The 14,947-nt window shown below is 53.7% G+C and overlaps 2 protein-coding genes across 3 annotated transcripts in view; one reads left to right on the top strand and one right to left on the bottom strand.

Moving 5' to 3' along the window:
• Positions 1-4,481, top strand: part of RTN3 (reticulon 3) — a 55,295-nt gene extending 50,814 nt beyond the window's left edge. For both annotated transcript variants that reach the window (XM_032489653.1, XM_032489654.1), the window contains 3 exons: positions 7-53; positions 800-858; positions 2,334-4,481. In XM_032489653.1, the coding sequence (XP_032345544.1) occupies positions 7-53; positions 800-858; positions 2,334-2,379 (152 nt within the window). In that variant the 3' untranslated portion in view covers positions 2,380-4,481. The remainder of the gene's footprint in view (positions 1-6; positions 54-799; positions 859-2,333) is intronic.
• A 7-nt stretch (positions 4,482-4,488) lies between these two features.
• Positions 4,489-13,125, bottom strand: C10H11orf95 (chromosome 10 C11orf95 homolog). The gene is given in 6 exon segments (XM_032489655.1): positions 4,489-8,353; positions 8,548-9,096; positions 9,303-9,689; positions 10,221-10,718; positions 12,862-12,928; positions 12,930-13,125. Coding segments are annotated over 6 exon segments (2,037 nt in total). The 5' UTR covers positions 13,002-13,125; the 3' UTR covers positions 4,489-7,889.
• Positions 13,126-14,947: the final 1,822 nt, after the last annotated feature.

The following is a 14,947-nucleotide window of genomic DNA, read 5'->3' on the forward strand; positions in this document are numbered from 1 at the left end:
TTACAGCCGAACTGCTGATTTTCAGTGTTCCAATTGTCTACGAGAAGTACAAGGTAAGCATTTATTTGTTTTGAATCAGATATGCCAATTGATGTATGACTAGTTTTAGTTCACTTTTTAGGCATTGAAAGTTCAGAGCAGTCTTTTTCTAACCATTTCTACAGTCTAATTTTTTTTTAAGTCGGGTGCCTACAAGAGACTGGTAACAGTGGCTTCCTCTAAGGAGAGAAATAATGGCTAGGAGAGATAAGGGTAGGAAGGAAACTTGCTTTTATATCTTGCTGTGTGCCTTTTCAGTTTTTACATATGGATGTGTTATCTGTTCACAAAAAATAAGTTGAAAATGTTTAAATAAATAAAAACTGATGTCTGAAAAGAAACTTAAACTACTAAGGCTATTATGGGAATCCAATGTGAACAGACATTTGCAGTGTGGAGTGGTGTTTACAGAGTGACTAGGTGCTGTGAGGTTATTCTTTATAGATTAAGTCATTCATCAATAGACTTTATTTATGACTTTTTGGTATTAAATGAATTATTCTTACCCGGGAGCCAAAATGCATTTGTTACTACAGAATATAGATTAGGCACACTGTCTCTAGTGTTTAGAAACTGCTATAAACTCCAGTGTCTCTGAAGGAAATACGTAGCAAGTGCTTTTTAAAACTGAGCATTATTTTTATTTTCCAGAATATTTAATAGTGTTTTTTAAAACTGCTTAAACTATACGAAAGAATATTACCTTCAGGAAAATTATTAATCTGTGTGTTGCCACAACTGTCACTTTTCTCCCTTAAAGACCCAGATTGATCACTATGTTGGCATCGCCCGTGATCAGACCAAGTCAATTGTTGAAAAGTAAGTATGCTTAGATTCCACATTTCATCATAACGTGTGCTTTTTTCCCCAAATTATTTTTAGTCTCCTGTGTATAATGCTAATACCAAAGAAAGTAATGTTTACCCTGAAAAAGAAAAACTTTGCTTAATAGTTTGATTTTACTAGAAATTATTTCATTTCCTTCTTCATAAAACATCTTTTGTATCTCAGACTAAAAGAGATCAGTGGGGCCAGGACTACTCTGCCCTTTCTGGGCTAGCTTTAAATGTTCTTGGTTGTCTCCCCACCTTCATTTATTTTCATAAATATCAATTTTAAGCCAGACTCTTCCCCCCCTTTTCAGAAATAAAAGTTTTAGTAAATAATTATCTTAAGACTTAAAGATACCTCTTTTCTATGACTACCAAATCCCTCTGTTTTCTCCTTTTTTAAATCAATTTAATATTTAAACCAAGTAATAAAATATTAGTAGCCATTTTTATGACTCCCTATGTCAAGGAATTGTTTTCACTTTTTTAATTTTGATTTACAGCAAACACTATGGAACTGAACACTTTGAATTAAAATGTTGATATTTTCCCATATCTTCTTCAGATATTCTTTAAGAAACAAAACATGCAGTTAAGTCTTCTTTGTGCCCACCCCGGCCAGTCCCTTTCACACCCCAGAATTTAGTGTTTTTTTCTAGTTTTGATAAGAGAAAAACTTGACTATATCCAGACAGCTCTGGCTTGATGCCAGCATCTTTACCTCCTCTTTTGCTTTTAATTTAGGTAGACATTGGAGCTAAAACCAGGCAAGGGCAGTTAGCACAAATATGTATCTGGTTGCCGTTTACTCCTGATTATGAAAAGTGATCGCTTGGCTTTAAACCTAATGTCTTGATTAGTAACGTTAGCTGACTAGTCCCCTGCTGTGGTGTGTATCGTTTGTGGGGAGTAGCTTTGACATCAGCTGAGAGGTGTGAATGTTCTTTAGCACCCTTAGTGACAGATAACCTTAATGCACAAAATAAAGGACAGCTTTAGCTTTAGTGAGGGGCTGGGAATTGTTGCCATCTCCTGTGGGTTTTTAAATATGTCACCTGGTCCTGACTCCCAGTTCCTTTTGTGGCACTGTGGGTAACCTGGCATTCCCAGAGAAGTGGACTCTTGCATTGCCAGCGTGTAGAGCACAGTCAGCAGGCATTATGCCCAGGCATATCTTATTCTTCTCTGGAACCCGCAGCAAAGGACCCAGGAAGTTCAGGCAGTGAAAGAGGACGGGCAGCAGGCACAGCAGCAGGGAGAAGGGGTAGATCTTGATACTCTCCTCAGCTCATCCCAGGCCAGACTCAGCCCCTGCCTCTTTGCATTCAGAGTAAGACCTATGAAAATGGGAGTGTTTTTCACATGACTCTAGTAAATCCAAGACAGTCTTCTAGCATCACTGTTAAAATAAAAACCTAGAACAAATGTCTGTGTTTTCACCCTTGTTTTCTCTTTCCTCCATAGAATCCAAGCAAAGCTCCCTGGAGTCACAAAAAAAAAGGCAGAATAAGTACATGGAAACCATGGAACCAGTACCAGAACCAGTACATGGAAACAGTTACTAAAACACCATTTAATAGTTACAATGTTACTTGTACTTTGAAGGAACGTGCTCACTGTCAGCTTGAGCCTGCATTCCAAGCTTTTTTTTTCTTAATTTGGTGTTTTCCTCCCCCTTCTTTCCCTTTACCCTCAGTATCAAGCACAAGAATTGTTGGACTAAAAAAAGAACTGCTATCTTAGAACCCAAAAGAATAAAGAAAGAATGAAATAAATAGGATAAATCAGTACCTTACAGTGGTGGAGCTTTTACCCTGTAGCTTGAAAGGGGAGGGGGAAAGATTGGAGGTGAAGGAGAAAATGAAAAATAAAACACATCTCTTGGGTTCTTCTATTCAATTTTCAAGGACTAGTCTTACACAGCTTCCCATTTCCCATCATAGTTTTGCCCTTATTTTTAAGTTAAGAAATAATGATTAACTTATGAAGAAATTATCTGGGAACAGGAGTGGGATTCCTTCCCTTGTTGTTTTGTTTTGTTTCTGCAGCCCTCTGATCCCATCTTCCTGCCCCACAATGTGAGCAGCTACTCCTAATCTTCTTCGTTTAACGATGTAACTTTCAACTCTGAATAACTTATAGGTGATAGCGGTAATTCCTGTTTCCCAGAATGCCATCTGATAACCAAGAATGGTGATGCAGAGTAGGCTGGAGGAGGGGCGCACGAGAGCACTGCTGTGACTCCCACTCACGCTTAGGAAAGGAAAGGCTCCGCCATCTGGGTCGGTGGTGTCTGGTCGTTTCTTTTGGACACCAGTCTGAATTTCGTTTGAGAATTTATTCCTGAATGTGCTTTCCTCCCTCTTTCCTACCCTCAATAAATATGGTTGTACTTTTCTTATTATAAAATAAATGTCTGTAACTGCTGTACACTGCTGTAAACTTGTTAGAGAAAAAAATTAATCTGCATGTGGGCTCTTCAGTTATTGAATTATAATCCTGTCTCAGTCCGTTGGGGGGAACATTCTCAAGAGGTGAATTACAGAAACATAAAGGCCTTTTTCTCTTTTCTCCCTACAGCTTCCTCCTTCACATGCTACATCTTTAACCTGTGTTCATCGTTTTACCCTAAGGACCAAAGCCGAGCTGGCTTGAGAGGAGATTGTGTCTGTAGTTAAGAGACCACAAATTAGTGTAGGGAAGTGCATTTTGTGGTTCATACGGAGTTTTAAAACTTGGAGACTAGCTTCTTGGGTGTGTTATGTTTTGAGGGTTCCTTTCATTTTCAGGCACATAAAATGTCTTAGCACCTCTACCTGCTGTGGGGTGCTTCTTTTGAGAATGTTTTCCAAGAAGTGTTTCGTTAGGTAAGGGTGACCAGGCAGGGCCAGACTGTGTTGATGGGCTCTGTGCATAATTAAAAGACAACAGAACAGTTCACACTGACATCAGATGGAGGATGTTTGGGAATCTTCAATTCCTATTGGAGACTGATAAGTGTCTTCCTCCCCTTCTAACAGAAAAATTCAGTAAACTTGAAAGAAAAGTCATCTGTGGGTTCCTTCAGGTTGTAACTCATAGTCATGATAATCTGGAGGGAATATGCACTGGTGACTTGAAAGTAAGGGCTACGATCTGTTACGGTCCCAAAGCAGTGCAACTTTGTAGAAGGTAGTGGAAGTTTTCTTTCTACTTTTTTGGGGAAATTACTTAGGAATCGCCTTACTCCACTTATTTTCTTGGCCCCCTTTGTAACTGATTTCATGTCGTAGTAGGAAATGCATTCTCTGTCCCCATCCTTTGCCCTCCCAGGAAGTCAGTGCACTGATCATCTTTTTGGGCTTCCCCTCCAAAGGACCTTTTTCTTTACTGGAAGCCTCCACACCTAGCTCTGTTTTGTTATTGTTGTGTTTAGATAATTGGACAGATCCTTGTGCCACACAGGAATTTTTTGTTTTTTTAAGAATCTATAGATGAAAAATTAACTAATGAAACTGTGTACGTGTTAATGTGCGTGCAACATAAAAATACAGTAGCACCTAAGGAGCTTGAATCTTGGTTCCTGTAAAACTGCAAATTGATGTGGTATTAATTAAAAAAAATGAAACAAAACAGTGACTGTGTTGTCATTCTGCTAACTTTATTCTTTATACACAGTTTGGGTAAAGTAAGAACCAAACAAGACTTCCACTGGCCCCCATCCCCACTCCACTTTTGAGACTTTAAAAAAACTAATTGTTGATACTGGTAATGATCTCCAAGATTGCAGAATTTCCATAGTAGAGCAAAGGTGTGCATTTGGTTTCTGAAAGAAAATGAGACCCTCTAAGAGGTGGCCTTAGGAGGAAGATGATGAGGCGTGGAAGGGGCCAGAGGGGTCTCTTGTCCCAGTTCACACCAACCTATGAAGGTTCCCCCACCTGCAACATGAAGCAGCCTGTAACTCACACATAGTCACGATGTACTTAAAATGATTTCAGTCACCATGGAAAATGGAAACTAAATATATGTCTTTGCTGAAAGAACTTGACCCCTCAGATTTGCTCTTTCCCAAAGCTAAGGCTGCCATGACCCTTAAACTGGATTTTTGAAATTTATTCAACATATCTCTTAGAAAACTTAGGCTGAAAGTTTTTAAAAAATAACTGATGCAAACAACTTCACAAATACGCATACAAATGTTCAAATAATGTCGCTAACATGGTATATAAATATGTATTCAGAGTAACATTTACATATTGGCCATAATAGCAAGCATACCATTAACAAAAAATTCATGAAGAAACTTCACCTGTTCGTGTCAGATTACCAAGGCAAGGAGGAGGCACCTGGAGATGAGGACCACCTGATCTAACCCTTAACCTTTGAGGCTGTAGCTGCAAAGTAGTAATCACTACCGTGGCACGTTCTAGATACTGGTGCTCAGAACTTCAGTGAACCTCGTGATCACTGGAGGGCTATCAAAAGACTGCTGGGCCTCACCCCAGTTTATGACCCATAAGGTGGGGCCCCCAAATTTACACTTCTAGTAAGTTCCTAATGTGATGATGCTGTTCTGGTGGCCACACTTGAGGACCAGTTAAGTGTTTGGGGCTACCTCACAATGAAGACATGGACTCCTGTCCTCCTACGGCCTCTCCCTGCCTATCAAGAGGAATTACCATTCCCACCCTGCTCTCTGCCCTGGCTTACCTGAACTTCAGCAGTGGGCCGGGATGACTATAATAGTTGCCCCAATTTGCCTACTGTTTTTGAATAGGCAGAGTAGCAAAAGTGGCGGAACACTCCTGGATCTGAAAACAACATGCATGAAGGAAAATAAAAGAATGGCAGTACCCAACCCGGTGCCATCTGTAATCCCTGTTCTCAAGCTTTTAATACTGTTGCAAAAACCCTTGGAGGTTCAAACACTCTGGGAATTCACTTTTCAGTCAACTGACAGCCCATGTGGCACTTCCTGAATCCTTGGTGGCATCAACAGCACAATGCCAGATATTTTGCCCCACTGGAGAGGCCTTGGGCTAGGCAACAGTCACACCTGGAGTTCTGATGAAGGCTGCTGCCGCCACCCTCCAGCTGAAGCCTACGTAGAATACTTATTCCCGGAGGGTGTGCAGTTCTCTGCCATCCCTGGGAGGCCACAACTGCACTGGGATGGCCTACAGTGCCCAGCACAAGCCATCCTTCAGCAGATCTAATAGTAAAACATTTTGATAACTTAGGAGCGATTGGGAGGCCATGTGGTGTAGTGCAAAGAACACTGAATTGAAAGTTGAGATTTTTATTCTTGTCCATGTACTGTTCCTACTTGTATGATCATTTCAGTTTCTGAGCTTCATTTTACCTGTGAAAGCGGTGGGGCGGGTACTAGTTGATCTCCAAGGTCTTTCCAATTCAAACAATCTTGAATTATATAAAAAATGCTATAAAATCCGTGGTATAAAATCCAATTCCCAATTAGGAAGAGTCAAGGCGACTGGGCCTGAGGCACTTGAACCTTGAGCTCTGGCCTGGGGGCGCTGGGATGAGAGGAAAGGCTTCCTCTTTGCTCTCTGCTTTCCCACCCACAGAGGCAACTCCTGGCGCCAGGTGCCAGGGCCCCTTGCCCTCCAGGCCCAGCCCTGAAGTCCCCACTCAGGCTTTAAGAACAAAGGAACTGGCTCGGCTATGTGAAGAGCAGACACTGGGGCCCAGAGACTCGAGAAGGGGCCTGGAGAGTCCCACACTAGTACGGGATGTTTGGGGTCCTCCCATCCGCGCCTCCGCCTAATTCCTCTTACCTTTAGGTCCTTCCTCCACCACCTCACAGCTTATCTCTGATACACGCATAATAAATAAGACATTTGCACATAGGGTGACGGACAGCTCGCTTCCCGCCCCTCCCCCTCTCATATAAAAGCATTAAATACAGTTTCAAAATAAAATACAAAGAGCAAAAAGGGCCTGATCTCGGGGCCACCTGTTCTCCACAGGAGAATGAATCTACACATCCCTCTCGGACCTGCCTGGGAGATCGCGGGGCCCACTCCTGACCCCTCAAGGCCTGGTGCTGCCGCGGGGAGGAGAAAGGAAGGCCGAGGCCCGGCCCCAGGCCCTGAGGACTGAGAACGGGTGGCACGCCCACCGCATACAAAAGGAGACAAGAAGGGGACGGGAATATAAAGCCAACTGCCGGGACCTCCAGTGCCCCGGGCTCGCACTGACGGGGGCGCTGAAGCAGGAGCGCCTGACTGAATTTTAGGGTAACAGGAGGCCTTCGGAGCAGGAGGAGCAAAGGAAAAAAAGTGCTAATCCCTTTACAAGATCTCGGTCCGGGCGGGCGTGGCAGTGGCCGGGGAGGCGGGTGGGGCCTCTGGGCTCTGGGTTCCCACAGAGCCCGCCCCAGAGGCAGGCGCAGCAGGCGGGGCTCGGGACGAGCTCCGCCTCCGCCCCGGGCCACCGCCCCGCCCGCCCGCGGTCCTACGCGCCTTCCCCACGGGCGGGTTCCCAAGCCCAGTGGCCCCGCCTCCCGAAGAAGGCCCCCGTCCGCAGTCCCGGACCCAGCGGTCGATAATGCCAGTAAGGACTGGACAGCAGCCGCCCCGACCCGGGAGCCATGCCTGCCGGTGTGCGGCTCTGAGAGCTGGGCCCCCGGCCAGAGGAAGGGGCGCGTCCTTCCTGCCCCCGACCCTACTTGGGACCCTAATACTGACTGTAGGCGCCCCTGTCCCGGCCATGTACAGAACCGCCTCGCGGGGCGCGGCTAGAGGCCAGAAGCTCTCCGTGCAAACGCTGTGGCTTCTCAGGAACGTGAGGCCCGGAGCGGAGGGCCGGGCCCCGGGTCTGAGGGAAGAACGCGTTTCCTGGGCGCCCTGACCAGCTTCTGGAGCTCTGGCAGCGAGCGGAAGCCAGCGACCCCACCCAGTCCCCTATCTCCGCCCGGCCCGGCCAGCGGGGGGCAGCGGCAGCGGCCAAGGCCGCAGGAAGCAGGGGCTCCGGGCCGGAAGGTCGGCCAGGTGCAGCCCCGCGAGTGCGAGTCCTCTACGCCCGACACACGGCGCCCGCCTTTAGGTCCGTGCTGCCGTCGCGCGGCGCCGGGGCGGGCGGCCCGAAGCCCTCGTGGCCGTAGCAGCGCAGCGCCGCCTCCTCGTAGGCCTCCAGGATGGTCTGGCGCTCCTCGGGCGTGAAGTCCATGGAGAAGGGGTGCACCTGCAGGATGTGCCGCTTGATGGTGCTGACCTTGAGCGTGGCCAGCGCGCCCCCGCACACCATGCACACCAGGCCGCGCCTGCTGCCGTCGTAGTCCATCAGGTACTCGCCCCGCCAGCGCGGCTGGTAGTTTCGCCGCTGCTCTCGGCTGCGGGGCGGCGGTGGCGGGGGAGGTGGTGGCGGCGGCGGCGGCAGCGGTGGGAAGGCGAGTCCCCCGGGCTCTGGGCCGTCCTCGTCGTCCTCGTCTTCTTCGGCGGGCCGCTCCGACGGTTCCCCGGGGGAAAGCGGGACATCGCCTAGGACGGGAAAAAGGACCGCACTGGAGCCGGTGGGGGAAGCAGACCTGCTCCTGCGTCTCGGCTTCATAACCCCCGACCTTAGCCCTCCTGTCCCACCCTCCCCAATCTCCCTTTCGACCTTCCACTCTCACCACCCTCCTCTACCCGACCCCCACTCTCCCTCCACTTGCTCTAGCCCTCCATCAGCTCACCCCACCACTCCTCCTCCTCTGGCTCCTCCTCCTCTTCCCCTCCCCCCTCCTCGGAGGCTGCGGCTGTGCTGGGGGCGGCAGGATCCCTGGGGGACTCGGGGTAGGGCAGCCCCAGGGCCAGCAGGTGGGCGGCCTTCTCGCTCCACTCCTGGGCGATGAGGGCCTTGACTGCCCCGCTGAGGCGCTTGGAGCCCGGATGGCGCTGGCGGATGTGCCGCTTGATGGTGCTCATCTTGAGCGAGGCCAGCGCGCCCCCGCACACCATGCACACCAGGCCACGCCGGCCGCCGTCCAACTCCATGAGGTACTCCAGCCGCCAGCGCTCCTGGTAGTGGCGGCGGTGGTCGCGGCCCCGCGGTGAGCGGCCGGGGACCCCCACCCTCTCGCCCTCCTCCAGCTCCTCCTCCTCCTCTGCCAGCCCAGGCCTCTCAGGGACCCAGCCAGCCTCTTCCTTTACGTCTGGGGGGCTGAGATCCTGAGAGGGGGCTCCAGCAGCGGGGGCCGAGTCCCGGCTCTTTCTGGTCAGGTCCTGGGGGACGAGGTCATCGTCTGTTGGGGAAGGGGTGAGGGAAAGGGGCTCAGCCTGCTGGTCAGGTTGCCCTTACCCACGCAGAGGGGGTCCCTTGCTCCTCACCCCAGCCCCAAGCTAAAGGCCCCAGCCAGAGGGGGTGTGTGTGTGTTTCCCGGTTTTGGCCACAGACCCTACTTTGCAGCCCTTATACGAGGGGGTCTCAGCCCTGGGATGGGCCTCGCACCTGATGGGGACTGGATGAGCTCAGACAGTGCCTCAGGCTGGCCCCCCCAGGCCTGCAGCAGGGCACTGCGCTGGGGGCCGCTGAGCCCCAGGGAGCTGGGGTGCACCTCCAGCACGTGGGCACGGATGTCGTCCAGGTGCAAGCTGGGTAGTGCCCGGCCACAGGCCATGCACACCAGCCGGTTCCCCCGCGGGTCATAGTCCATGAGACACTCTGCCCGGAACCAGTTCTGCAGGGACTCCTTCAGCCTCCGCTCCAGGCGCCGGGCACCCAGCCCCCTGCTGCCCCCAGCCCTCCGGGAGGCAGAGAGGCGCCGACGCCGAGCCCGGGGTGCCACTGGGCCCCCTCGTCGCTGGCGCCGGCTGTCCCCACCAGCTGGGGCTTTGCCTGAAAGGATTGGAGGGAGGGAAGGAACTGAGAGGCTGGCCCTCTGGGGGAGCCCCACCACCACAGCCAGGTCTGCCATCCACAAGCCTCTCCCTCACTCTGAGCCTTCTGCTTAATTTTTGCCCTTCCCTTCCTCTCCCCTCAAGTCTTAACTCCATCTCCTAATCCTCCCACACACAAACCCTAAGCCCTACCACTCCTCTGCCGGACCCAGATTCTAGCCCCTTCCCTAGACCTCACAGTCAGCCATACCTTACCAGTACTCTCTGCACCCAGCCCTTCCCCTGCCTATCCCTCCAGCCTTCACTCCCCTTGATCCATCTGAAACCAAAGAACCTCAAAGCTGTCTCCGACGTTGGAGACCCCCCCATCCCACTGTCCCTCCCCCACTATTATACAGTAAGCAGATTTCACCCCAAAAAGGAGCAATAATTGCTCAAGAAAATCAGCTAGTTGGCAAAAAAGCCCAGGGCTGTCCCCACTAGGTCCCATCCACCACCCAGGCCCCTGCTTCCCCGTGTCCTACATTACCTGGGCCCTTGGGCGGGCAAGCTTGGAGGCCAGCCCCTTCCTCCTCTTCCTCCTCTTCCTCCTCCTCCTCCTCCTCAGCCCCCTGGGCCCCCAGGCCCTCGGCCTCTCCACAGGCCCCCAGCCCCAAGTGGGCATCCCAGCTGTTGCTGATGACTTCCTTTTCCCGGGGACTCCAGTGCAGGGAGTAGGGGTGCTTTTGGCGAATGTGCCGCTTGATGGTGCTGAGCTTGAGAGTGGCCAGAGAGCTGCCGCACACCATGCACACCATGCCGTGCCGGGCAGGGTTGAAGTCCATCAGGTACTCCAGCCGCCAGTGATCGTGGTAGTAGCGCCGGTGGTCACGGCCGGGGATGCGGCTCTTTCCAGGCCTCGAGGCCCGGGCCTCACAGTGGTCTGAGTATTTCCTGCCTGAAGATGCTGGTCCCCTGGCCCTGGAGGAGGGCAGGGGGGCACTCCCCCAGGACCCCAAGGCACCCCCTTCCAGCTGAAGATCTTGCCCTGAAGAGGGGGAAAGGGAGACAGGCTTTCAATCTCCGATTTCCAGGGAAAAACCCAGGGCTTCGATTTTGCAGCCTGAGAAAGGGAGGTGGGAGAGGGGTCACTTGGGCAGGAAAGGGATGGCAACAGCAAGAAAAAGGGAGTAGGGGAGCAGGGAGTCAAAACACTGGCCCTTTACAAAGAGGGAGGATCCTTTAAGAGAGGATCAAGAACAAAAGAATGCAGGGCACAGCTCTGACTTTTTAAAAAATAAGGTGAAGGCCAAGGAGGCAGCAGGCTCTGCAAGGCACCCCTTTTGAGCTACAGGGTTAAAGCCAGGAGAGCAGCAGGCCAGGGCGGTTACAGCCAGAGCAGAGCGGGCAGCGGGGCGAGAAGAACAAAGGGGGCATCTGTCTGCATCCAGGGCTGCACACGGGACCCACCCGCCTGAGGCCCCAGCTAGGAGGGCCCCACCCAAAGATGATCTCCCTTTTCCCAATAATGCCTCAAGTCCACCCTCCTGGGAGTCCCATTTTAAGAGGCATTAACCATGGTCAGTTCTCCAAATTTAGGGCCCCATAGGAGGGATCCCCATGACAAAGCTGTCAGCACCTCCAGGGAAAGGAGTCTTTAGGACCCTGACTTTCCTAGAGTCTGGGAGAGCTGATGACTGAAAGGAAGTGGCAGGAGGGCCACCAGAGTGGCCACTGAAGATTCTGCAGCAGGGAGTGGCCACCACCTACGGGAGTCCATTAAGCCTTTCTGGGGATTTATTTTTCACCCTGGCAGGGAGCTGGCCACTGCCCAGCAGTCAGGAGGCAGGCAGTGAAGAGGCCACGAACCCAGTGGGGTTCGCTTTTATCAAACAGACAGACACCCAGCAGTCCCCCACCCTCCCTACAGTTTGGACCCTATTTTATTTCAAAAAGGGTTTTCTGGCCACATACGCTAAATGGACAGGTGTGGTCATTCTCTCAGTGGAGAATCACATGGTCCAGGAAACAAAAGCAGGATCAGAGAGGGCTCCTGTCATCATTGTGTTTTTGTTTGGTTTTGGTTTTAGTTGATCCAAAGAAAAAGAAAGCACTAGTTTTAGAGTCAGAAACCAGGGCTCGAGTCCTGGCTTCACTGGTAACTTGCTCCATGACCTTTGATAGGTCATGTCTGCTCTCTAGGCCTAAGCGTCTTTGTCTGCAAAGGCACTGGATAGCTAGCTGGTCTTTGAGCATCCTTCCAGCGCTGGATCTGTTAGTCTAAGGTGGACTGGCCCTTTAAGAGCTGAAAAAAGGGGAGGAGCTGGGATTCTTTAAAAACAAAAGGGGATGGGGAGTTTCTGGGAGGGGAGCTCAGGATTAGAGCAGAGTCTCCCTGTCCTGGACAGAAGCTTCAAGGGTCTGAAGGCCTTGACCCTGCAGCAGGGGGATGAAGAAACCGTCTTCTTTGTGAGCAAAGGAAGAGGAATGGCTGGTCCCGCTATAGCTGACAAAGTGTAGCAAAATTTCTGAAAAGAAGGGAGGAGGTGGCGCGCGGACAGAAGAGGGTGTCTGCCTTTGTGGGCGAGTCCAGCCCTTTAAAAACTGCCCGCCGTGGGGAAGGTACTGGTGGGTCCCCAAAGAGGTGCAAGCCATGCTCTTTCCCAGGGAAAACGTAGCGAAAAAGAAAAAGGGTTCCTCTCTCTAGGCAAGGCCACAGAGAAGAGGACAGCGCGACTTAAAGCTGCGGAGTCCCCAGCTCAGTTCCTTTGGAGGGAGCCCGCGAAAGGAACCCAGGGTCTGGGCAGACTTTTAGGAGACAGCCGGATAAGCGAGACAAATCTGGGAGTCTGAAAGAGAAAGGGGCGGGGGCCGCAAGTCCAACAGCCCAGAGCGCGCGCCCCGTGGCGCTTGGCCAGGTCCTTTGGGGCCCCTCCAGCCTGGCCTCCAAGGCGGGGGCCGCGGGGCCCTTTAAGGGGGAGGGGATCCGCCCGAGCCCCGCCGGCCGACCCCGAGAGCTGGGCGGGGGGCTCCCCCGTTGGCCCTGCAACCGCGATCCGCGCCCGCCAGGTGGCGCCCCGGCCGCCCTGCCCGCGTCCCCCCCTTTGTTCGGCGGCGGAGAGGGGCCCGGAGCCCAGAGCCGCAGCCCTCCCCTCCCCCATGCTGGGGCCCCCGCCCGAGCCAGCTCTTACCGCCGTCGTCCTCCTCGGGCTCCGCGCCGCCGCTCGATCCGGCGGGCGGCAGCCGTCGGCCCCGTGTCCGAGGCTGCTGCTGGCCCGGGGCCGCCCCTGCCGCCGCCGCTCCGGCTCCGGTGGTCTCCGCCGGGCTCCATGCGCTGCGCTGCGGAGCGGGGCCCCGGGGCGGCGGGGCGCGGGGCCGCGGGGCCGGCGGCGGCCCGCGCGCGGCACTCGGTGCGCGGGGCCCCGGAGCGCGGGGCGCATGCACGGGGCGGCCGGCCGCACGGACGGCTGGCTGCTCGCTCGGCGGCGCGGGCTGGACCGGGGTGGGGATTCCTGTCTGGGGCCCCTGGGGCTCCTTTAAGGGCTCCTGGGTAAATTTAAAGGGGCCGCGCGCTATTTCCTCCTGCCAGCTCGCGGGGGGCTGGGGAGAGAGGCGGGAGGCGACGAGCCCGGCCGAGGCTCCGCAGCCGGCGCCCGCCGCGGACGTTAGGAGCACGGACCTCGTCGCCCTCGCGGTGCCGCGCTGCCGCCTCCGGGACTCGGGTCCCGGCTCCTGAAGGGTCACCGAGGTGGCCAGGGGCGCTGCGTCCGCTGCGACGCGCTTCCACCGAGCTCGGCTCGCAGCCACTGCCCCCTCGGGGCATCTCAGAGCCCGGCTCCCCTCACCGGATCTGGCAAGGGGGTCGCCCGGTAGGGAGGTCCAGGTCTCCGCCGGGGGCTGCCTCCTCCCGCGCGAGCTCTGCGCGGGCCCCAGAACGGACACGACTGGCAAGGGCCCCAGATGGCTGAGGCCCCACCGAGAGGGTGGAGCCGCGGGGGCGCCGCGCCCCCTCCCGCGGGAGCTGCCTGGGAGCGCTGGGAGTTCGGGCTTCTGCATTGGAGGGCAGACGGGCAAAGCTCCCCGGAGCTGGCCAGGGCTGGGACCGCGGCCGGGGAGACTTAGGCTGGGAAGAGGGGGCGGGCAATAGACCGGCGGAGATCGGGCTGCGCCGGGGCCCGATACTGCGGGGCGGAGGTGGCCCCAGGATGGAAGCCGGGAGGAGAGGGCGTGCGCCGCGGTGACTCAGGCTCCTGCCAGTGCAGCCCTAGGAGTGCCAGACGAGGCCCTGAAGGCGGCCCTGGACCCTCTGTCCCGCACGAGGAGGCGAAGAACGCTGACCTCGGGCGGCGTGTCGGGCACCTGGGGACGTGCGCCACCACAGCTGTGAAGCTCTGGGACGGACCCTGGCTGCGAGCCCCAGGATGCCTTTGAGCCCCCAGGTCCCGGGAAGCAGAGGGAAGGGATCCGGAGGAGCAGTCAGGGGGCTCGGCAGCCTGGGGTCCTTACGCGAGGACTGGCTAGAGGAGCAGGTGCTTTCTTTGCCTGTGGTTGGTCGCCCACAACAAAGGCGATTCCTGGAGATCCAAATTACAGGGTGCGGGAGGCTATGCAGGGTCTTATTATCTAGAGGTGGGTTTTATTCTCTTTATTGAGGTGCCCAGCCATCCGTTAAAGAAGTCACCCTTCACACATTCCTTCGTTCACGCCACACCTACTGTGTGCCAGCATGCTCCTAGGCTGAGAAGACAGCAGTGATTTAGCACCTACGGCTTATAAAAAGGAACCAATTTCAGCCCTTCAGGAGGCATGGGAAATATTAAATTACTTGGAACACAGGAAGCCTATCCCCTAAGTGTTTGTGAAGAGGGGCTGAGAGCTAAAAATTTTTAAGTGCCTAAAGGTGTCTATCACCATGGGAGATGTTGTCCCATCTCTTCCTCAGTCCCCAGGATAACCTGAGTCACCTTGGGTAAACTGAGGCTCAGCCCTACAGCACTGCTCTCTCCACTGCTGGCCTTGCTGTCAAGACCTTCACCCACTTGGGGACAGAGGCCCTGGTGCTGATGCAGTGCCAGATAGGGCCATGAGATGGGGGATTCCTTCATTCATGTCCTTTACCTGTGCCAGATCAAGGACACAAAGGAAAAATAAGACTGACCTGGCCTTCACATGTTCCTAAGTGTGGATTTTTTAAAAATCACAAAGGCATTCCATGTTCAGGGCTGGCCACTGTCAGACACTCTGGTAAATGTCCTTCCAGTTCTCTTTCTATGTGTA

Source organism: Camelus ferus, chromosome 10 (assembly GCF_009834535.1).
Source record: "Camelus ferus isolate YT-003-E chromosome 10, BCGSAC_Cfer_1.0, whole genome shotgun sequence".
NCBI lineage: Eukaryota > Metazoa > Chordata > Mammalia > Artiodactyla > Camelidae > Camelus > Camelus ferus.